At 45.4% G+C, this 23597-nt stretch overlaps 1 protein-coding gene across 4 annotated transcripts in view; it reads left to right on the top strand.

Annotated features, from left to right (window-relative positions):
• KIF5C (kinesin family member 5C) overlaps window positions 1–22630 on the top strand; it is a 77869-nt gene extending 55239 nt beyond the window's left edge. For 2 of the 4 annotated variants that reach the window (XM_086465133.1, XM_086465131.1), the window contains 14 exons: window positions 1266–1441; window positions 2925–2993; window positions 6692–6898; window positions 7897–8043; window positions 10094–10282; window positions 11739–11856; window positions 12983–13059; window positions 14431–14540; window positions 15368–15469; window positions 16110–16170; window positions 18280–18351; window positions 19096–19200; window positions 21305–21521; window positions 22524–22630. In XM_086465133.1, the coding sequence (XP_086321259.1) occupies window positions 1266–1441; window positions 2925–2993; window positions 6692–6898; window positions 7897–8043; window positions 10094–10282; window positions 11739–11856; window positions 12983–13059; window positions 14431–14540; window positions 15368–15469; window positions 16110–16170; window positions 18280–18351; window positions 19096–19200; window positions 21305–21521; window positions 22524–22630 (1757 nt within the window). Of the gene's footprint in view, window positions 1–1265; window positions 1442–2924; window positions 2994–6691; window positions 6899–7896; window positions 8048–10093; window positions 10318–11701; window positions 11857–12982; window positions 13060–14430; window positions 14541–15367; window positions 15470–16109; window positions 16171–18279; window positions 18352–19095; window positions 19201–21304; window positions 21522–22523 lie in introns of all 4 variants that reach the window. The other 2 variants (XM_086465130.1, XM_086465132.1) reach the window with 2 other exon arrangements.
• The last annotated feature ends 967 nt before the right edge of the window (window positions 22631–23597 follow it).

The following is a 23597-nucleotide window of genomic DNA, read 5'->3' as shown; positions in this document are numbered from 1 at the left end:
GAGCGTTGCCGTGTGCGCGAGGTCCCACGGTCTGGCCGAGCCCACCTTTCCCAGTCTGCTCCAGTGAAATGCAGCCATGAAAAATCAAATCACGTTTTTCTCATTAATATATAAAATATCATCCAGCCATTAGCAATAGGGCAAAAAGTATTTGAGTGAAGTCTTTTATAGAGGGCTGTGGTGCTTGATTCCAAATCACTGTTTTTCATGCTTTAAGCTTGAAAAAATTATCTTCTCTTTAGTTGGTCGTGCTCTTTCATGCCCTGTTTTGTTTCCCTTTGGGGCCTGAATTACCCTGCCTGTTTGGTTTTTGATATATTTGTCCTGTTTCCTTGTTTCCCTGCCAGTAAGTTAAATAATGCCTATGCTGTTTTGGCAAGAGGCATGGGCTAGTAAAGCTTAATGGGACTAAAATATTGTAGGTTTTCATAGGAAAGGAAGAAAACCTGTTTGTGCAGAAGGGTTGGATGTAACCTTCCCGCCCCTCGAGCAACGCCTGCAGCATTCGGGGCCTCTCACCAGAGTGGGATGAGAGTAGATTCAATTTCTGGCATGAGCGCCTTGCCGGTCCCTCTTCACTGAACTGCGGCGGGCTCGTAATTGCAATGCGCCGATGTTAGAGAAGAAAATATTCCTCAGAGAAAGGGATTTTGAAAGAAAATGTGTAGTGAGCACGTCCTGCCTGGTGCGCACGGGCGAGATCTGAAAAAGGTGTGTGCGCTTTCGCTGTAGGTGTGACAAGGCAGGAGGTGGGCATCGTTTTAAAGGCAGCTGCCTTGTTGTCCTGCTGCTCTAGCGGTTCGTCCTGGGGAGGGAGACTTGACACGGCAGTTGGAAATCCGGAGAGCAAGAGACATTTAATTGCCAATAGGCTTTAGGCTGAAAGTTGGATTTTTTTTTTTTTTTACCTCTTTATTTACACTTCTGTTGATCCATGGAGCTAATCCCGTCTATGGAGGGCTTGAGGGAAAGGGGATCCAGGAGTTGGGCGCTTTTGATGGCAGCCATTTGGGCTGTGGCCACGTTTGGCACGTCGATGTTTCTCACCACGGAGGTCACCTTTCTAACGAGGTGGCCGTCTTTTCCACACCCACTCTTGCCGGTCGATCGTACGCGTGGCAGTCGTCTGCCTTGCACGGCTGGACAGAGCCCTTCTTGGCTTTGCTGAGTCCCTCTCAGCAACTGTGAAGGACCATCCCTAGGATGTCCGTGGTTTTGGGCAACCCTCCCTTGGATTGTAATGACCACGGGTTGTGTGCCTGCAGGAGAAGCTGTGCCTGAAGATGAACAGATCAGCGCAAAGGACCAGAAGAACCTGGAGCCTTGCGATAACACCCCGATTATTGACAACATCACACCGGTGGTTGCCAGCATCTCGACAGAGGAGAAGCAGAAGTACGATGAGGAGATTGCCAGTCTCTACAGACAGCTGGATGATAAGGTGTGAACGTTTGGTTTGACTTCATTCGCTGGGTGCAGATGGAGAACAAAGCCAAAATGGGTGGGCTTTGCTCAGTGTTGCGTGAGCAGCGTGAACTGGAAAGTGTCCCAAAGTTCAAAACACTGTCACTGCATAAAACCAGGTCTTGTCCTGTCATGTCAGCCGTCTGCCTCTGTTCCCTCAGCGCATAGTGTTTGGGGGCATTCTCCATGAAATTGGAGCCGAGTTTGGCTTTGGTGTCAAGGGCTCAGTACAGGCTTTTCAGCACGCCTTTGCTTCAGTGAGTTTTGTACAATCCCTCAGCAAACTGTCGCGGCATCTTGGAGTCACAGGAGAAGGGGAAAAAAGGGAGACTGCGTCTTAATATTTTTTTTTATATATATTTATTGTTAGAATTAGAATTTTAAGGAAGATCTGTAGCCATCCCTTAGGTCTCTGGTGCATGTTGTTCTAGTTGTGAACGCCGCCTGGAGTGCAGGTGGCTGGCTTATTTATTTATTTGCACAGCTTGAAATACATCATTGGTACTCAAAGCTATCAGCAGTCATTTACTGAGCACTTGCCATTAATAGCTTTGGCTCGTGTGAGGACAAGAAGTGGGGAAAAAAAAGGCATATCAAAACCATTGACCGTTAGGGATGGGAACAGCTGTTACTTGATGGCTGTGTTTGCGATCAGAAACCGATCTATTGGCACGCTGGTCAGTGAAACACAACATATCGATTGACTCTGACAGGGTAAAAAGCAACTGTTTGTCTTTGGTGAGTTCCCTTAGAGAAGGAGATCCCTCACAAGAACAGGGAGGGGCTTGCTCAGGGCTCCTGCGGCGTTTTGGAGGAGGGACTCGTGCGGTGGAGTCCATCAGCGTGTCTCTGCTGTACTTACCGCCCGTGAGGATGGTGTCTGAACAAGGGAGTGGAAACGCCGGTAAAATTGGATGCCTGGGTGTGCGTTACCTGGCAGGGCTTTCTCCAGGGGCTGTTATGGAGGAGGGAAGTAAATACCAATCCTGCAGTTGAGGGGGTTGTGATTTGAGCTTCCGCTCTCGTCAGCGCAGTTCAGAGCTAGCTGTAAACTGTAGTTGGTTAATAAATCTGTCCCTGATGACCTCTCTTCAGCTGAAATCTGGGGGCAGAGTGAGAGAGAGGGGCAGAGAGCTGTGTTTGTACATCTGTGGAACATGACACATGTTGGCAAAGTCTCCTGCAAGTTGTAAGGTGCAACTCCGGCCACATCAGTGTCTCTCTTACCATCAGGGACTCCTCTGCTTAGGTATCTCCTAGAGACAGCTGCGTGTGTGCGTTGCTTTTACTGCGTTGCTCTGTGTATGTCTGTTTTTCTCTCCTCTCACACCACTCAAACGTGCGCAAGGTTTGCTATGGCATGGTTCCTCCTTCCTTTCTAGAAAGGGGAAATAAATAAAACGTGACCAAACGAGAACTGTGAAACGAAACTAAAAATCTCCAACCCTGTTTCATTGCAGGATGATGAAATCAACCAGCAGAGCCAGTTGGCAGAAAAACTAAAGCAACAAATGTTGGACCAAGAGGAGGTAAAAAAAAAAAAAAACAACAAAAAACCCAAATGAAAAGCCCCTTACATTTTGCTTATGGGCCCCTTGTTTAGTGATTCTGTCACGGTTGTTCATATTAACTGGCTGAAAGTCAGTAGGTGAGAGAAGCCCGTGTGACAGCTAGGTTTAAACTCCATAATATCCTCAGAAGAGCTCTAAGCCTTGATAACTCCTTACAACGGCACACCATCCTGCTGGGAGGTGGTGCTGCAGGCACCAAGGTAGGAGCGTGACCAGTGTTTTTCACTTCAGGTGTGTTTTTCACTGTGTCTTTATCCTTTTAGGTATCCAGACACCATGAACTGCAGGTAGTTACAGATTTCCTAGTTTGAGAGCATAAAAATTACTCCTGGTAGTAAATTAGTGATGTTCGTTATTTTGGCAATTAGGGACAGTACTGAGAGAAATCGGTGAGACTGAAAAATTGATTATTGGTGCTGCCACAGGTTTGCTTTAAAATCTTGGATTGCTCACTGGAAACATTTTGTTTCATTGTTTCTGTCCATAAAATGAATCTTTGTTGTCTTTAAGATGGAGAACATGATCGCTGAACTTGGTCAAAGTGATTTCCTTATCTGTCATTTGTTTATGAGAAGTTTTGAAGATGAAAAATCTGGCAATAGCCCCAAATGACCAAGTTCCCCAAATGTTGCTGTGATATTTCTTAGAAGATGGTTTTATGCTGGTTTTCAAACTGCGGGAAACTGGAGAAGGACCATTCAGACCTGGTGTGGGAATTCACCCGTCCTTAGTGTTCCAAAATGTTGGTGTCTCTTTGCATGAAACACTGCCGTGATTCTCCGGGAGCGTGCCTCTCCCAGCTGCCCGAGCCACTCCAGTGGAGTACAGCACTACGCTGACTCCCTTTTTTTGGGTGTGAAACCTCTCTTGTGATTTAAAAATTGTTCTGTCTGTGTCTCAGTCCTTACCCAAGCCCTCAGAAAGGGTTTCCAAGGTTTCGCTCCTTAACAGGGAGAGAACAATGGATGAAGGTGTGTGTCACTCATCACTCACGACTTACCTGCCACCTTTGGGGACTTACCCTCGCTGCAGGAATTACCAGCTCTAATTTACTCCATGATTAAGCTCTTCATTCGCTTGCCACAACTTTCTTTTTGATGACTCTGTATTGCCTGCTGCCAATGCCCATGGCTACACAAACGTAACATGATTTTATGTGTTCTCAGCAGCGTTACGTGTGTTGTTTACGCCATCTCACTTCTCCCATCTTTTTTACATCGGTGTTCTCGTCTAAAGCTTATTTTTCCCTCACAGTTTTTCTTGTGTGTTATTTTCTGGGTGATGTGCATCCCTTTCTCTGTGTTAGGTATTTGGGAGCGTGCTGTACGCTGGTTTATTCCTCACCCTCTTTGTGTTCCATTATCAATATGACATCTGGAAGATGAATCAAGTTATCAGTGGCCTCTAGTCCTTGCCTTACAGACCGCCTTTCCCCTTTTTTTGCACATGTTCTAGTCTAGCTTTGCTGACTGACTGAAATCTCTGCAGCTGCTGTGGCACCGCTTGCTCGGAAGGTTTAGCTGGTTCGTCTGATAAGGTGCTTTGTCCATCTCTTACCTTTGAAAGCTCATGTGATGTTTTGGTTTTCTTCTTCAAGGGAATTGAATTGATTTTTCCAGGCTTTCTCTGCCACACGTAAGCTTCACCTGCGCTGTGGGAGCGACGTACCTGTTCTCTCTTAGAGCTGTGATTAGCTCCGTGATATATGAGCTGCAGAGCAGCTGCCTCACTCTGCTTCCCCCTAATTAACCAGAGTACTTTTTTCTGCTTGATTAAGCTAGCAGATTAATTATAAATCTAAGGCCTGCCACAGATGGCACTGTGCTGATACTGGTATCTTTTGGTACCTTTTCACCACTGGCTGTTTCTTAGGGGGTGTGTTTTGGGGGGGGACGACTCTGAATCTTCCACCCTTAGATCTCGCGTGCTGTGAGCAGATCTGCCAAGTGCTGCAGCCATCGTCCCCTTCCCTCGGTTTCCAACTGATCAGTAGAAGGTGTTATTAATAGCCCTTTAAAATCTTGGTCTATTTTTCCACGTGATATCAACAAGAATCTTCTGGGGAGCTGTGTTTATGCTGTAGGTGATATATAGCACTTCCCTTTACTGGAAGTCACGGTAATATTCAGACAGAAAATTTCTTAAGTAAATGTAAATAATAGTTCCATCTGTGTTTTAGCAGAAAGATTATTTTAAGCTATTTTGTTGTTTAAATATTTACATGCCATCTGGCTTTGGCAATTCAGCGGGTTTTCCGTAACGTGAGTGCACTTCTGAGGCTGCAGCATTACCAGTGAGATAAATTTCCCTTACATCTGAATCCTCTCTTTGCCTTTTTGGGCACGTGCCAGGGTCTGAAGCTGCCTGGTTGGTTTCCTATTTTCCATTAGCACTCCGAGCCAAAAAAAAGAATCTCTGACATTCTCCTTTTAGGTGGTCTGGTTTAGAGAGATGTTTCTGTTCTGCTTGGGGTCTCACACTCAACGACTTCATGGCCTGGGAGCCAGTGGGCAGTGGTGGGACAGGCCGGGAGGAGCCCACCCAGCCCACTTCAGCAGTGCAGATTTCGTTCTGCTCTCCAAGAAAGCTGCAGCACAGTGACGTTGTGATGTGGATACTAATCCATACGTAGGAAGGCTTGGGAAGAAGTGAGTTCTGTGACTGGCTGTCCAGACTTTGCTGTTAGGATGAGGGTGAATGCCTTCTTGTATCTCATGCAGCAGTTTTTTATGTTCTTGTCCTGTATTTTACGTTTTTATGCAATGATAACTCCTGATGTTGTTATTCTCAAAAGTACAGTAGTAGCAATAAACGTTAGGTGGCACTTTTTATTTATTTTCACGTCATTCTGCAGTATATGACTGCTGTTGAGTCTGGTTTTAGGCTAAGAAGCTGATAGCTGAATTTTTGAGACTTTAGCATCTGATTGAAGGGGGAGTGGTGCAAGGGCAAGGGAGAGGAGCGTGCAACCGGCCTCTTACAGTCGGCACTCTCACTGGAACCTCAGCATCTCTCTTAGTAGCATGCAAAGAGTAAATTTAGTGAGTTTTACAAATGGGAAACGCTCACTAGTATGTGTGAAGTCTGTATTTTCTTTAGTTAGTATTTTGCCTCGGCAAACACGAGCAGCTAATCTGTCTCCAGCATCATGCTTCAGATGATAACTAAGAATTATCAGCATAGGTTTGCTTGTCAAAGTATTTCGCTAATGCCAGACGATCCTCGAGACTGCCTCGGAGAGCCCTTCTGCTTGGTTCAGTTCAAACCTGTGAGTCTGTGTCCAAACATTTTACTTCGTGGTATTCTTTGGTTCTAGCTGCAGCATTGGATTGAGGACAGAAAATTTATTTAAATTTATTTATGACACTATTTAAAATAAATTTCTCTGCCTCAGTCCTTTGTCACAATAGGATTTGGTTAAGATTTCTTTGCATTGAAGATCAGAGCCTTTTTTGCTTCCTTCAAATACACTGATGCTGAAACTGGTGCTGTTTCTGGTAGAGTTGCAGGATTTCTCCTCTCCCGCTTTCTCTCCCGCACCCATGCCCGCGTGCTCACGCTTTCCTTCTCGCTTTGTCTGTTTTTGCCCTTTTCCCTGTTGTCTTTTGAATTGAGTTCTTGGGTGACTTAACACTTCTGTGATATCTGGTTTCCAGCTTCTGGCCTCCACTAGGAGAGATTACGAGAAGATTCAAGAGGAGCTGACCCGTCTTCAGATTGAGAACGAAGCAGCGAAGGACGAAGTGAAAGAGGTCCTTCAAGCCCTGGAAGAATTAGCTGTCAATTACGACCAGAAATCCCAAGAAGTGGAGGACAAAACAAGGGCCAACGAGCAGCTGGCTGACGAGCTGGCACAGAAGAGTGTAAGAGCGAGTGGTTCATAGCGCTGGTCCCCTCCTCGCCCCCTAACTCTGCACCTCCCCTGAAGATTTCCACAGATAACTGCTAGCCTGTGCCATTTCAGGGATCTTTCGGATACGCTGCCAAGTGTGTTATTACGTGGTATAATAGGTGGAGTGTCAGGGAAACTGTTAAAAGATCCGTATTTGCTGATGCTGCCCTCTCTCTTCTATCTTAATCGAATGATAAAATGAAGGTCATTCAGTAACTGCCCTGTGGAGGCTGATGGCAGGTTGTGGCTCTCTTGCAACCCCTGTATTTCACCCGCCATAGCAGCAACTGAGCTGAATGTGAGAACTGGCCGTTCTGTGTCTGGGTTATTTAGAAACTGTATTTGGCCAAGAAAGATGTGGAAATCTGCTTTATGCAATTGAAGCGCTTTGTGTTTCTCTGGACTCTGTGCCAGGGAGCAGGGATTTTATACAGAGTCAGGGGATCTCAAGGAAGGAGTCAGGAAAAATAGCAGCTTTTTCAGCTGCTGCGTACTGATCTGAAGGAAAAAAAAATCTGCTCTGAGAAAAGTCCAGATTGGCTTACTAGCTTAATGCATCTTTGTTCCTTAATTCATTATGCAAACTGAGGGAGCTGTTAACAGGGCTGTTTTCATGGAAGACTTTGTTATCCACTTCGGTAAAACAGATTACGATGAAATCCATTTGGAAAAAAAAAAAAAAAAACGGAATTTTATATCCTTCTATACCTGTTTCTCTGTGATTAACCTTCTTTGACATGTATTATGCAAATAAGATTCTTACCGGATTTACTACATTTAATAAATCTAAAGTAGCCTTGTTAGCAAGCGAGTTGAGAAAGTGGATTATGGCAAGGTGGAATTGTACGTGTCGGCACATGGGCACGCTCGGGAAAATCCAAGACAATACCGCGTAACCTCGATCTCCCGGAAGAACCTGATGCCCACTCTGCAGAGGGGAGGGTGACTCTCGCTTTTAAACCTTTTCAGAGCGCCCTGACCACGACCCAGAGGGAGCTGGGCCAGTTGCAGGAGCTCAGCAACCACCAGAAGAAGAGAGCTACGGAAATCTTGAACTTGCTGCTTAAGGACCTGGGAGAGATTGGAGGAATCATCGGTACTAATGATGTGAAAACAGTAAGTTGGCTGTCTTTCGTTCTTGCCCCTACCCTCCTCCTGCAACGTAAAAATACTTGTTGTGGAGTACGTGTGGTGCAGCCGTCCTCTCCCAGGACACTGCCCTTTAGGTCCCGGCTAAAGCACAGGGTGAAATACTGAAGAGCTCTTTGTCTGCAGCAGAGGTGGTCAGTGTCTGTGCACACAATTCCCACTTTTATTCCCAGCTCAGCGTTTGGGGCCAGACTGATGCAGCCCTTCTGTGCATTGGTGCATTTATTCGTGGGGGGGGACCGAGTTCCCCCCCAGAACGATACCCCCCGTAGCCCTACTCTTTTGTAGGCCCGACCCAGAATCTGAAGAATCCATATGGGTGAGATTTGGCTTCTGGGTGGCCGCCTTTTTGTTCGAAGTCTGTCCCAAAACTGTTGTGTAGCTGAAGGCAAACAGTTCTCAAAGCCAGAGGTCTGTACTGATGGCTGTCCAGGGCACCCGAAGGAAAGGATCTGCACGGAAATTGTGTTTTCTGCGTCCTGGTGTTTCTTACCTTTCAACAGCAGCTGCCTTCGTCGAAGAGCCCATGCTTTCGTGTGTGTTTCTGAACACAAGCTGCTTTAAAATTACTGATCTCCAGCACTGGTGAATTCGTGCTGGATACCACATCAATAATTACATGACAGTAAGACCAGCTGAACTTCTGTGCATTGACTAATCACCTTTATAGAGGGAAAATTTTACAGAGGATCGTTTTTCTCTGAAGTAAGAAGGTAATAAAGGGAGTGGAGGTGGTTGAAGCAGCAGAACCCTTGGTATCTGAATGTGCCTTGGTACAAATTTTGGCCAGCATTTTCTTGCTTTTCGTTCACCTCTCAGTTTTTGAGCAATCAACTTCCCTGAACGTTCAAAGCTGCAAGCGCCTGCGTGTGGCTGGAGTGCTTTGAGTTGACTCTGAGAGGTGTCGATATCCTGCTAAAGCCCCCGTAGATCAACGGATGCTCCAGCCCCGCTCTGAACTGCAGAGGACAGAGGATCCCTGTTGTCTGGTGTGGTTATGCAGATGCCAGGACCACAAGACCAGACTTTGCTAAGATGTTACAGCAACCTCTGGTGGCCGTTGTAATAGGAACTGTGAGAGGAGATCTTTGAAAATGGAGGCAAAGGCTGTTTGATACACATTTTTATAGTAACTAAGATGTCAGCGTTTTGCAGGACAGCTGTCACTGTAAATAAGGGCAGATTGAGAAGCTTTTAGAAGAATAATTTCAAATTTGTTGGCAATTAGGGTCTTCTCAAAGCGCGTCTAATTTCAGACCAGACTCAGAGTTTTGGAAGCAGCCACATTTCTTAGGCTGCTGGGAGAAGATACAGCACGTGTTGCCTTCCCCTTGGCGGTGCTGGGAAAAAGGCAAAAAGCAGCTGAAGTTGCTAGTTCAAGGAGAACCTTCACAGCTCCTCAGTGGGTTACAGGAGTTAAGTAGTCAAAGAAAAATCATGAAGAGAAAGACATACAAATAAAAGGCACCACATTCAACCAGGGAAGGAAATGATGTATAAATAGAATGATAAACTGTAGTATTTGGAGATGAGAGCAATTACTTTTCTCTTGCCAGGCGAGATTTCCAGACACATGTCTGTCTTACAGCTTCTTATTGAAAAAGCTCAGCCCTTCAAGAGGAGACTTCTTTAAGGAGTACTTTGAAAATACTCTTCAGCTTTTAGCAGTTTGAAAGAAGGAAAATGTCCCGTGCTGGTGACACGAGAAACATTTCTCCAAAATATGCTCTTGTCGTGACTTGATTATTTTAGATGTTGAACCACTAAATCGATGAAGGCACAAGCCTTTATTTTGCACTTTTGAGGCTTATCAGTGAAGATGGTAAGAAACAGAGTGGTATGACATGTTTAAAGGTGACCTGAAGGTCCGTGCGTACTCCTTGAGGGCTGCTGCTGCTGCTGTGCTTTCACAGAGGCTTCCTATCTCCAGACAAGAGTGTGACAGCAGGAAGACTCCTTTGTGTTGACTTACCTGTCAGAACCAGACCTTCAAGATTGCAATCTTCTGTGTGTTTAGTTGGCAGATGTGAACGGGGTGATTGAGGAGGAGTTCACCATGGCGCGGCTTTACATCAGCAAGATGAAGTCCGAGGTGAAGTCCCTGGTGAACCGCAGCAAGCAGCTGGAGAGCGCCCAGATAGACTCCAACAGGAAGATGAACGCCAGCGAGAGGGAGCTTGCCGCTTGCCAGCTCCTCATTTCACAAGTACGCTTCTTCCTCCCTTGTCCCTTTGCAGCAAGGTTCGATGACTTTCTCAGCCTCCCCCCTCGTGAAATGTGGGTGCTGGGAGGGAGAAATGAGACTTAAGGGAGCAGAGTGGTGTTTCTCTTGTCTGGTTTTTTTTTTTTTTGCGTTTTCTCCTCCCATCCCTCCCCCTCCGTGTGTTTCAGCACGTTCTGTGGCAAGATCGCGTCCTGCTGCAGATCTCCAAATGTGTTCTGTGGCGTAATACTGAAGGTCCCCCTCGGAGCGATTTCCTCAGTGAGAATTTGTATCTTGAACCTTCACTTTAAAAGCAGTCTGAGAAAGGGAGCAGTGGTTGTGTGGTTCACTAGGAAAACATTTGGAGAGCCCCCCCTGTACCTGTCCTGTCAGTGTGCTACCAAGATAACTAGGCAGCAATAGATATGGTAATAGGTTATGGAAAACCCTGCTCTGTAAGGTAGAAATCCAGATGGTAGGAGGGCTTCACAGTGGGTGGCCGTTAGGAGCAGCGACGCTTGCTGCAGCCTGCTGCAGGAGAGGGGGCTAGCTCGTGCTTTGAAGTGGACATGTGAAGGGGAGGGGACGACACAGTTCACTCTCTTTCATCTGCCACCGAAGAAATCTGTCTGAGAAAAGCTGGAGCAAGGGTAGCCCTGTGCCCTGCAGCAGAATGTCTTTATTACGGTACTTACAGGGAGCCTGCAGGAAAGACGGGGAGGGACTCCTAGCCATTGATGATGATGATGGTGAGCTTGGGCAGGCAGCCTTCCCTTCCTGGAGACCTCAGTGCCAGGAGGGTCTGAACCTGCTAAGTCAGTTCCTGCTAAGGGTTAGTCCTCTCCAGTCTGGTCTTTACAGTAGCACCAACCCAGAGGTCTCAAGCCCTCTCTGCCAAGGTGAACTTTAAGAACAGTGACCCACAAGTGCCTCAGTGGCCTTGCTAATAGGATGTAATAATTCCCAGCCAGTACCTTAATTTTATCACCAACTTAGAACATTTTAATTCCATTTTTGATGTTTTCACTGCATTCTTCACTATTTTCTATTTAAACATAAGCCCTTCTAGTCAAAAAGGATGATAGCAAGAAACAAACCATCGAGATGGCTGGGGAAAGTCGACCTGAGCTTCTGCAGTTGAAGCATTCAGGAAGCCACCTCAGAAGCCCGGCGTTCAGCTGGTTTTAGAAAGCTGCTGCTGTTGGTTTAACATCAAGCCACGAGCTTCCAACGGTGTTTTGGAATTACTGCCTGCACTGTTCAGTATGTGTCTTGGGCTGCTAAGTGTGACCTTTAAAAGTGCGGCCTGTTTTGATCCGTTAGCTCCTTCTCAGATGTTCTGCTGTGTTTTCTCCTGGATGTGGAGACCTTTCTGGTTTTCCTCCTTTATGTAGGACAGGACCTGCATTCCTAGGTGACAAGCTGTGGTACTCACCTCTCGTTGCTCTTGTCTTTAAAGCATGAAGCAAAGATCAAATCCCTTACGGACTACATGCAAAATATGGAGCAGAAGAGAAGGCAGCTGGAAGAGTCACAGGACTCTCTCAATGAAGAACTTGCCAAGTTACGTGCTCAAGGTACAACATTGGATCTTGTGGTCATCGTTTCTTCTATCAGCTGTGTCTTAGAGAATTCAGTCTTGGCTGAAGCATCGCGTGTACAGAAGTCCTACACCATTTTATTGACTGCTTAGTGTTTTGCAGTGAAGGCATAAAGTTGTGATTCGGGGTATTTGACACTTTGCACTTCGGATAAAACCAGAATTATCACTTTCAGCCTAGGCCATTCACAAAATTACAGAGAAACTTAATTTTTCAAAAGAATCAAAAACTTTACGACACGTTTCCCCTTGTGCTTTAACGATGGCAGAAATAAAAATAAAGAAATAAATGAAAAATTCAAAACAAAACCAAACCCCCAAATACTTTAGCCAAACAGCACCAATCAATCTTGCTAAATCTCTGTTCTGTAATGCTCTTGGACATCTGTCTAATGTCAGTTGTCCCTCGGGCAAACGCTCTGCCTCGAGAGCTGCTTCCCTTAGGGTCAAGTAAAAGGTGGGTCTTTCCTAGCTCCTCTCTAGGATCCAGCTGACTTCACTTTAAGAACTGCTGGGGTTTCCCTTTCTGATTTAACGTGGACAATGTGTATCAAAAGCAGTTCTTGTAGCATTGCTAAGCTCCCCGTTTATGTGAAATTACCATGTGACCAAGTAGCCTTAACGTTATTCTGGATTTTCGCACGAGGGATCTTCTCTGACTCTTGAGAGCAGCAGGTGGTGACAAGATATTTTTATTCGTTTTTTTTTTCTACATCTCCTGCGTTTTTAGAATAGAATTTTTCTTCCAACTTTGATCTTCCTGCCCCACTCATAAGAAATGTCCTGGTTCTGGAGGCATCATTTCCCAGCAGAAAGTGAAAAAGGACAAGGAAGGTTGTGACAAGCAGGGTTGTAAGGAGACAGGGTGGGTTGGAAAGGTGCTGGGTGGGCTGAAAACCATGTAGCCCGTTAGTAAAGGAAAAAGGGGTTTGGGCAGCATGGGCACAGCTTGGGTACTGCAAACCGTGGCTGTTTCTGCCCCTCCAAAGCTGTCCCCCCTGATCCCGCTGCAAAAAGAGGAGCTGGTTGGGTTTTCAAATGGCTGGATGTGGCGTGTCCTGGAATTGTGTGGGTAATTCTCAACTGTCTCCGACTTTAAACAGAAAAAATGCACGAAGTCAGTTTCAAGGATAAGGAGAAGGAGCATCTGACCCGGCTTCAGGACGCGGAGGAGATGAAGGTAGTACGGCGTGCTGCGGTTTTAGAGGGCGTTTCTCAGTGAGATCCTTCGTTAAGCTGACAATTAGGGGGTAATTTTGTCTTCCTCTGCACGTTGGGTGCTTCTAGAAACCACGGCCAGCCTCTGTCAGAAAACCTGACCTTACGTGGCTGAGCGAGCTTTGCAGTGTGCAGTTAGAGAACTTGCAGGTATTGAGGTGGTTGACCAGGTGATGGCAAAGAGCAAGTTACGTTCTGACTGTCTGAGGTGAGCGTGTCTCCTCAGACCAGTTTGTAAGCTGCGCCCTCTTCAAAGAGAGGAGAGGTTCAGCAGATTCTGTTTGCTGAGCGGGAGATGCCTGGGTTTCTCACATCACGCGGGCGGAGAACCGAAATACAAGACCCAGTATATTGTGTCCAGAGTTGAGAACAGTTTTGTTATATATGGCTGAAAAATGACATTGAGTCACCTCTATGTTACTCTTAATTTTTTGCCGGTGGACCTCTGCTGAAAGTCAGTTTGCTCAGTAGTGAATCAGGCTACTGGGGTTAACGTAATTGAGGTACTAAAAAATTTCATAAAAACGAGGCCGCTCTCCCAAATAATTTGGCGAGGATTCTGACTCTCTCCTAGAAATAATAGTGAAATATAACCCTGTGTTCTGGTATTTTCTTCTTCCTTTGGGATGCAAAGCAAGGTTAGGCGATAACGTGGGAGCTGTGTTTCGGATGGGGTTGCAAATCGCAGAAAAGGAAAAATACAGTTTTACAAGGATAGCGATAGAGGTTTGTCAGCTTCAGAACTTTTACCTCCATTCTAAGAAGCTGAAGTTATTAAAGCAGTTGTACAGTTACTCCTCGCAGTTGGAAGACAAAAAGCAAATCTTTTATTGGCAACGTAAAGGGAGGCATTGAGTTTTTCTTACTACTTGAGCTATCTCTAAGCCTAGAGTTTAAATAACAGTGGATAAACAATTCACAGAGAGGGAGAGGGTGTTTTGGGGTTTACTTCTGTCACAGGTATAGCTGTACACATATTTTCTTGGTGAATAAGCAGGTGAAATAATAGAGGACTGGTAAAAACAGTGTCAGTCTTGGCACTTGATATGCTAAGACCCTGGCTTTCATATGCGGTAGTTTTTGCAAGAAAACGAGTAGAAATTGGTGTGCATCTGTTGCTAAAAACCGTCTGGATTAAACGCTTGGCTGAGTAGATGCACAGTTTTGTAATCACAGAAAGATACACCAGGCAGATTCCTGAATTAACCTGGGTCGATAAGCTTCGCTCAGATCCAGAAAGACGGGTTGATGGAGCTGACAGGTAAGGAGGAAGCTTAGCGGGCTGTTCCTTGGTTTCTGCTTCATGTATGGCTCTGGTCTTTGCACTCCGCAGAAGGCACTGGAGCAGCAGATGGAGAGTCACAGGGAAGCCCACCAGAAGCAGCTGTCCAGGCTGAGGGATGAGATTGAAGAGAAGCAGAAAATAATTGATGAAATCAGGGAGTATGTTCACTCGCTTCACCACTTCCTCTGTTCCCGTCCTGCTCTGTGACACTGTAGGGATGTCTCGGGGTTGGTTTTGTTAGTTTGACTTGATGTCTATATGTTTAAGGTGTCTTACAGAAAGCAATGTCCTTACATGCAACAGCCAACCCTCTAATTATTTTGCACGGTGGATTATAGTGCGTAGTTCTTTATTGGGGAGCTTTAACGAGCCCATAAAATTACAGAGAGGAAAAAGAAATAATAACGTTACACCTGCAGGTCAGTAGGTGAGAGAAGCTTGGAGGAGAAAAGATTTTAAAAGACAAAGGTTTTGAGGGCTTCTTGTAGCAACTAGTCCTGCCACAGACTTTCTGAGAGTCTGGGTGACGCGAACGTGTCCCGTTTTCAGACCCTTAATATTTCTTCCTGACACAGCAGTGTAACTGTTGGTCAGCTACTGCAGCACGTGACAAACGGGGTTCTTTGCGCCTGCGCTCTTCTTTTTGTCAGTGTTCATAAACCCCAGGCAGTCCTGATGGAGTGTTCCTTCTTGCAGCGTATTTGTTGTGTGGCCAAAGTCTCATAATAGGGAAACGAGAAACATGAGGAAGCGGGACAGAAAGATTGCAGGGACGGTTTGTCACCTGTAAGATAAAGGAAGCAAGGAATTTAGTTCTCCATTATTTTAAAATAGTGTTCTTCAGATTCTTTGTGCTGAATTTCTTTCCAAATTTTTCAGTAGACAGTTAGGCTTTAGCTTGTCTAACCCCATCTTGCTCACGGAGATTTCCCCACCCTCGTTTATGGGGTTCAGGGTGAGCTGTGCTTTTTCTTTCACGTTCTAGTATGAATCAGAAGCTGCAACTGGAACAAGAGAAACTGAGTGCTGATTATGATAAATTGAAAATCGAGGACCAAGAAAGAGAAATGAAACTGGAAAAGCTCATGTAAGTCAACAGTGTTCTTATCGGGGGTCCTTGAATGTAGCGTCTCTTAATGTGTGCCCAGGACGTGTGCTAGTGAGAGGCGCTTGTGGTGAAACAGTCACACTGAAAATAGCACGTCAGTGACAAAGCCAGCGTGCAGTGCTAATAATGATTGCCAGCTACTCCCTGGTTTTATATCATAGGCTTTTCAATAGTGGGCTTGATGCTTGCCAAAAAAGACTTCTTTTAGAGCTCTGGTGTTATGAAATGTCGTAGCAGGTGTTAAACCCCTCATTCCTTCATGCACAGCAAAAACAAACAAGAAAGAAGTTGGGGGGGTTGGGTGGGGGTTTTTGTCTTTTTGTTTTGTTCCGTTTTGCTTTTCAAGTAATAAATCAGACATCTGAGTAAAAGCTTTTCCTGGAAATGAGAGAGAAAAATTTCATGTGTGGACACAAAACCTGGAGATGGTGGCTCAGCCATTCCGTGTGGGAAAGCTGCGTATTTGGGACAGTCAAAAGCATAATTACAGCTGCAGAGACGTACAGTTTGCTCACGCCCATCTGCAGATGTTCTACTCGAACTGAATGTTGATTGATTCTCTTCTGTTTTATGTGACTTCAACATTTTTGACTTGTCTTCAATGTTGTGATCTTTCTAGACTGCTGAATGATAAAAGGGAACAAGCAAGAGAAGATCTTAAGGGGCTGGAGGAAACAGTGGTATGTCTTAAGTACACTTCGTTGAGCTTTTTTCCCCCCCTAGGTCTTCATCTGATCTATTACCAAACACTTGTTATCTGTGCCCAAAGAAATGACCAATTTATATCATAATAGGCTAAATTCGTGCATTTTGCCAGATCATGAAATTGAATTTTAAAATTTAAGATTAAATACTATTATTGTTGCCTCCTGTGAATGAGCTATCACTGATGAGTTTACCGGTGTTTTGCTGTCCTTGTTCCTTCAAATCACTTGAAATAACCACCATACTGAGCAGTGTAGCTGCAATTGGGTGATACGTACCTGCCCCTAACCTCTCCAGTATGACAGCTTACAGAGACACACGGTGTTGTGCACGCAAGGTTAAAAATGCACTCTGTGAGGGACGACCTCGGTCGTGAAGCTGTTGCCGCACAATTGCATGGGAAGCTACATTTTCATCTGTCTGTAAAACATGCAAGCTTTCTCAGAGATCTCAGAAGCTGGTCAAAACCATAGCTGGGTTAGGAGCATCACAGAGTGATTTTTGCTAGGGTTAGCATGGTTATTAGCAGTGATTTTTGCTAGGGTTAGCATGGTTATTAGCAGTGATTTTTGCTAGAGTTAACATGGTTATTAGCAGTGATTTTTGCTGGGGTTAGCATGGTTATTAACACAAAACCAGCATTTTCTCTGCTGTGTGATGCTTTAAAAACTAAGCTTTAGTGGCCCCAGGATCAGCTGGAGTTCATTACTGAAGCTGAGCTGTTTGGGTCCTTTCAGCTTTGACGCCTGATGGCTCCCCCAGACATAACCCTTGTTAAAATAAACTCGTGTGAGGGACAGATTTAACCGGCCTTTCTGATACGATACTTGTAGAGCTTGCACGTAGACTTGATTTGCCCCGTACGCCGAATGAGTAAGGCAGCTGGCCGTCAGAGTTAGGCAGCAGAAACCCAGATGGTATGTTTTTTAATTTTTCAGTAAACATCTTTGAACTAGCTTACATTAAAAGTGTGTTCACTTTGTCAGAGTTTTAATAATTGTGGCAGCAGGAACTAAAAATCAAGCGTAGCGAATTGCAGGAAAACGTGAGCCATTGAAGGGCAAACTCTGGCTCATCCCTGCCCGCCGGTGTGGGGAGGCGTCGGGCTCCATGGGCATCGCGTGCCGTTCGGGTGATTGCTTTGAGAGGGAAGGGCTGAAGAACAGTTTGGGTGGGACCACAAGCTGCTGCTTTTCTTTGACTCCTTCTCCTTGCCAGTGCTGGGCTGGTGAGGAAGGTCCCATGGCGGGGCGAGTTACGGGGTGGTGGTCTGCGGGGGCAGCACCCCGAACGGGAGCTCTCGGGGAGGCGTGTGCTCTGCAGCTGCGTTTCAGTTGGAGCAGCACATGGTGCCCCTTCTGGGTACCACAGCCCTCGTAGAGAAGCAAGCTGTGCTTGTAAAGTGTGGTTTCTAGCAGTCCACGAAGGAAGCTTCTCTTTTTTGGCTTCTAGTCAGAGTTGGAGTGAACTGCCTGTCCACGTAGTTTCTTTTCCTGCAAACGGATCGGTGCTTCCATCCTTCTTGGCAGTAGGTGCAGGGCTCCCACTTCTTGTGTCCCACCTCCAGCCTGCAGTAAGGTGATTGTTTCGCTGAGCCTGAGAAGTTGGTGCATATTTAAAAAAAAAAAAGCTGGGAAAGCCTGGATTTTTGCCAAAACTTAAAAAGCACTTAAACATCTTCAGTGCCTGTGAGTAAGCATTTCGGAGCGGGCCAGTGCGTTCGCTAGAGAGCGAGCGCGGAGCTCTTTCCCATCGCTGCGCGTGCAACCGCGGCCCGTTGGTGAGACTCCAGCTTGCTGCTGTTGTCTTCCCGCGCCCTACGGCAGAGTCCGCGTGTTTTCAGAAGTAGCTTTGGTGTGGTGAACACCTTGGGAGGTGCCAGAGCTCCTCCGGGGGGGAACAGCGTGGGCACCGCCTGTCTGTGAGCTGCGTCTGCCTACGGGCAGGTCCATCTCGATCAGTAAATCGCAATAAAGTCCTATTATCAACACGAATCTGAGGAGAATTTTAACACCAGAGCATCTACTGTGTCTTACTGGTTTGTGCTTTTTTTTTTTTTTTTTTTTTCATTATTTTGATCCCAGGCAAGAGAACTTCAGACTCTTCACAACCTGCGCAAACTGTTTGTCCAAGATCTCACCACCCGCGTTAAAAAAGTAAGGCTCTACTATTTTAAACCAAAGTCTTCTCTTTTTTGCACTGTTCTTGGGATTTGCTGGAAGCCTTTGGTGCGTGTTGTCATTAAATGGGATATTGACTTTTTCAATAACGATGAGTAATAAGATTAAAACTGTTCTGATGTTTATTAGCTTTTATTTGCTCCCAATTTGTTAAGGACAAGTCGTGGTGGTTAAGGGAAACAAACCGATCCAATTCTGTTCAGTTACAAAATTCTCACAGATGGTGTTAATGGGTACCAGAAATTATTCAGTGTAACTTGCACTAACATACGCTACGCTGAATGCTGTGGCCCTTTCTTTCTATGGGCTTGGGACTAGTCAGCCTTTTCCTGGCAGAATTATTATTATTTGGCAGAAATTAATTTATTTTTAACAGTTTTGGGGAAGAATTGTTATACTTTTTAAAGTTTGAAAACCCATATTACATAAAAATGTCTCTCAGGAGTGGAAAAAAGAGGGGAAAAGAGGTTTTCCCCACTAAAATCTGTGATTTCCCTGTGCAAGATTCCCCCATAATTGTCCAGTAAGAATAGTTTATGTTTTATGTCGTGAGGAATGTAGCTCTTAAATATCAAATGATATTTAAGATAAAATAAATTCTCTTTCATCTGGGGCTCTGGAAGACTTTTCTGCCTTTTGGGAAGCTTAGATTCACAAAAGACCTGAGCTTCCTTTTGAGTTTCTGCCTGGCTGTGCTGAATGGTGCAACTCTCTGTGCAGAGCGTTGAACTTGACAGCGACGACGGGGGTGGAAGCGCGGCGCAGAAGCAGAAAATTTCCTTTCTTGAGAACAACCTGGAACAGCTTACAAAGGTTCACAAACAGGTAGGGGCTCCGCTTCCTTGCGTCCATCCTTCTGTCCTTCCAAGAAGAAAAAAAAAAAACATGTTTTTTGTGTTTAAAAGGATGCTTTTTGAAGGTAACCTGTACTCTCTGAGGAAACGGTGCCTGTAGTTCTCAACTAAAATTCTTGGCATTAGGAGTTGGTGTTAGAGCTGCTCTTCCCACTGCCCGTACCTCTTATGAATGTGTTAAATAATCAGTTATTTTTTCCGTGAATTATTCTGCAGTTTTGGCAAGACTAATTGTCGCTGGATTGGTGTCATGCATAAAAACCAGAATAAAGTGTGGGTTATTACCAGCCGATAGCTGGTTTCTAGATGGATTGAGTATCCCCAGGTTTGACTCCTGGCCTAAAGCTGCTTCGTGGCACGTTTGGAGGTAACTTGAGTGGAGTCAACCAGCAAAGAGTATGAAAGCAAAGAAAGATGAAGGGGTTTCTGTGCAGCTTAAGGGCTGATGCGTCCCCAGGGTGCTGAGGTTGGTCATTTCTGGGCATGTCCATCTCTATGGAGAGCCCTTCACCCTAGGTGTACCCCCTGGGCAAATGGGGGGTGGAGGGGATGTGTAGTAGGCAAGTGTTTTGGGTATCGGTCGAGGAAAGAGCCTTACCCTCTGCGTACTGGAAGTGTGTATATATCAGTGGTGTGTGGAGATAGCGAGGTGGCACCTTGTTAGATAAAACGGGGTTATTTCTGCCAATAAGTGTGCTTCCACCCTCTGCCAGGTATCAGTATTTTTGAACCGTGTCCCACTGCTCAGGTGCAGACCACGGAGCAGTAAAGATGCTTTGGATTTCCCTTTGGAATAGCGACACAACATTCTCCAGTGCGATTTTCTGAAGCTGGTGTTAGTGAGACACGGCGCGGTCCGAGATTCGCTTTATTCCCGCGGAAGCGCCAAAGCGAGCGGTGCCGGGCCGTGGCAAGTGTCCGCTAAGGTTCTGTGTTTTGAGATTCCCAGGGAACAGATGGTTTGAAGACCTAGATTCTAAATATGGAAATCAGGACATGTTAGGAGTGTTTTTCCTTTTACTGTTTTGCTGCCTTTGCGCTCAGTTCACGCATCTTCTGCGTTTTCAGATACAGATTTTTATAGCTCTCATTAGCGTATATTTACTCAAAACCACCTAGGAGTCCACATCTCGTAAGAAACTTAGAGGGAAAAATGACATTGGACTTGACCTGAATGCAATACTATCCTGCTCGTATTTCATATCATAACTATTTCGTAGAACAAGGGTTCAACACTTACAGAAAAGCACATTGTGACAATTTATTTTTTTAGCTTGTTTGTGTTTTTCTCCTGGCACTAAGCCTGGACTAGCAGGTGTAAACCACTTCGATTGTCAAACAGCGTGTGAATGTTAGTACATGCTGTTGCTTTACTGTATTATTAATGTGGTAGTTAAACCACTTTCTTCCCTGAACTCCAGAAAAGGGAGAATCGCTCCTTTGGAACAGTTTTTTGTTGATTTCTAGCAGTGGTATAATCTGTTCCCTAGGAATTGTACTGGATTTTCTAACTGCGCAACATCAGGTTTTTATTTATCAAATAATCAATCCTCTGTCTTGGCTGTCGTTGCATGTAAAGTTAGATGTTGTTCTGATAATTGATAGATGTTGCTCAGGCTTGTATTTAATTGAGGAAGGGCATGAATTCGGAGTTGCATGTAATTATCACATTTATAGCCTTGAAGTGATCTCTTAGAGATGTTTGAGGCGCTGAAGTTTCCAGTTTTCCCATATGCTTGAGCAGGGAACAAGTAGGTGAGCGTGCCATAACCACCGGAGACGCTGCATCTTTGATGCCACCCAGTGTTGTCCATAAGCCATAGTTAAGCACTGCAATTTTGAAGCAACGAGGCGATCGAGTGTTTGGTAAATCCTGGACACCTCTGCCTTCTGGAGAAACGTGGAGTTTCTGCTGCAGTTGCTCTTCAAGTCTAGAGAAGCAGGTGTGGTAGTAGAGCGTCCTGCAGCAGCAGGGTTTGTCCTGGAGCCCTCATCCTTCAGGATCAGCCCCGTGAAATTTTGTTGAATGGAAGAAACTTTCTGACGGGATATTTTGGAAACGTCTTTTCTTGCAGTTGGTACGTGATAATGCAGATCTTCGTTGTGAGCTTCCTAAGCTGGAAAAACGACTTAGAGCTACGGCAGAGAGAGTTAAGGCCCTGGAGAGTGCACTGAAGGAGGCCAAGGAGAACGCCATGCGAGACCGCAAGCGGTACCAGCAGGAGGTAGATCGCATTAAGGAGGCCGTGAGAGCCAAAAACATGGCACGGAGAGCACACTCCGCTCAAATTGGTAAGGACACGGAGCTAAAGGGTTAGTGGTTGCTCACATACTTCATGGCTGGTCTGTTTGCTCATGGTTAAATAGAGAGAGCTTTGAAAGCAGCAGTCCAGGGCGAACCACGGGGTCTGCTTCTCCTCTGCTGCACAGGAATCTTCAAAGACTTCACTTTTTAATAGAATCTGCCTCGCCTAAAGTTTAAAGCGCCTCTGCTATTTAACTCAGTAAATAAATGGCATAATGGGCCTTGTGTGCCCTTCTAGTGACCTGAAAACTTGTCTCTTTAAATTAGTCTCTCACTTTCTTCCTCCTCCCCCACATACTCTCCTTCTGCTTTCATGCTTTCCTTGCCTTTCTGGACCTCGTCCCTTCCTCTCTTTTTTTTTTTTTTTCCCTGATCGCTCCTCCTTGTGATTTAACTTGGACTGCGTAGAGTCAAAAGTCTTCCTGTATAATTCAGATGCTTGATACATCTTTGTGGCACAATCTCAATGCGTGATGCCATCGAACGGTGTTGAAGATGGGGCGATTTTTGAAATGATCTGTTGGCATTGCTGAAGTAAAAGGATCATGTTTTGGGTGGTGGTGCTAATCCTGGTGTCCCAAAACCTGAGAGGGAACCGGGCAGCACGCAGTATTTCCTGCGGCATGCTGCCTCCGGTAGAAAGCCGTGACAGCTTTGTCTTAGCACCTTCTGGAACGATATAAATAGTCAAAATGGACATCGCTGTCCACCACGTGGGTCGTGACTTCCCTCCGTGTATAGGCAGTCCGTACTCTTTGCAGAGGTGAGGGGCACACATGGGATGGTTAACAGCTCTGTCACAAAAATGGATGTATTTGTTCTTGGGCGAGGTCAGGGAATGCTGTTCCGCAGAGCTGGGTTACAGAACACTCTGCCAAGCAGGTCTCCTCGTTTGGAAACAATGGGGTTTGTACGGGAGGAGATGGTGAGGCGGAGAACCTCGTGGGAAAGCTAAATGTCTTGTTTGGTTTCCTACTTTTACTCTGCAGCCAAGCCCATCCGCCCTGGTCATTACCCAGCGTCTTCTCCAACGGCTGTCCATGCCATCCGAGGGGGAGGGATGTCAAACTCCAGCTACTATCACAACACCAAATAGACGAGAAGTAAGACCAAAGTAACTTACTCATCTCTTCTTTCACTGATCACCCAGTTTTCTTGTATTTCAGTCTCGCTTTTACAAGACCCACAGTATTTTTTTTTCCCCCTAGTTTTAGTAGGAGTCATTTGCTGATAATTTAACTGTGAAAATTAGTAATGTAAGTGAGGAGTGCCTTGTTAGAATGCTTTGCAAGCTGCTGATGGGAGTTTTTACTTTAATCACTTATCACTTAAAACTTTTTTAATAAACTAAAGCGCTCTGGTAAATCTGTACTGAAATTCACACATAGAGGTGTGAAACTCATGTAGTAAAAATAGAGTTCGAGGCTCCTTCTGCCGACACAGTTTTCTGCTTTCTGTAACACGAATATGTTTCCGTGTTGTGATATTCCAGCCTGGGACAGGGGTAGAGCAGGTGTAAGCGGCAGCGGCACAGAGCTCTCCAAATTTGAGCGCCACAATTTGGCAAACTTTACTTTTGTTTCTTTTGCTGGGCACTCTCCTTCAGCTCTCTTCAGAGAAAAAAAAAAAAAAAAGGTAAATATTGGCTTCAACTGCAAGGGCTTCAGGGTTTCTCCTATAAAAATGTCATCCTGGAAAGGTGAGCAGCATATTCCCATGAGACTGCTTCATGTACCCTACTCTCCCATTTATTTCGTTAAATGCTCGTGATTTCTGAGATGTATTTTACATCTGCTGTTAGTTTAGATGATAACTTTGTGTTGCAGGTATACTAAGAGTTGGATGGTATTGAGTGGCTGTGAAAAGCAGCCAGTGGACTGCTAAGTTGTCCCTCTGCTTTTGGCTTTTTTCCCTCCTTGAGGATTAATTCTGTTTTATGACTCTCTTCTGATAGCATGTGCTTTCCTTTAGGCACTCAGCATTCTTGGGTGTTTTTTTTTTTTTCTTTTTCTTCTTTTTTGGAGACTGCTTCGTGTCACGCATGCACGCAAACCATCCATCAC

The sequence above is a fragment of the Leptosomus discolor genome, chromosome 5 (assembly GCF_034619465.1).
Source record: "Leptosomus discolor isolate bLepDis1 chromosome 5, bLepDis1.hap2, whole genome shotgun sequence".
Lineage (NCBI taxonomy): Eukaryota > Metazoa > Chordata > Aves > Leptosomiformes > Leptosomidae > Leptosomus > Leptosomus discolor.
This window is presented reverse-complemented; position numbering and strand designations above follow the sequence as displayed.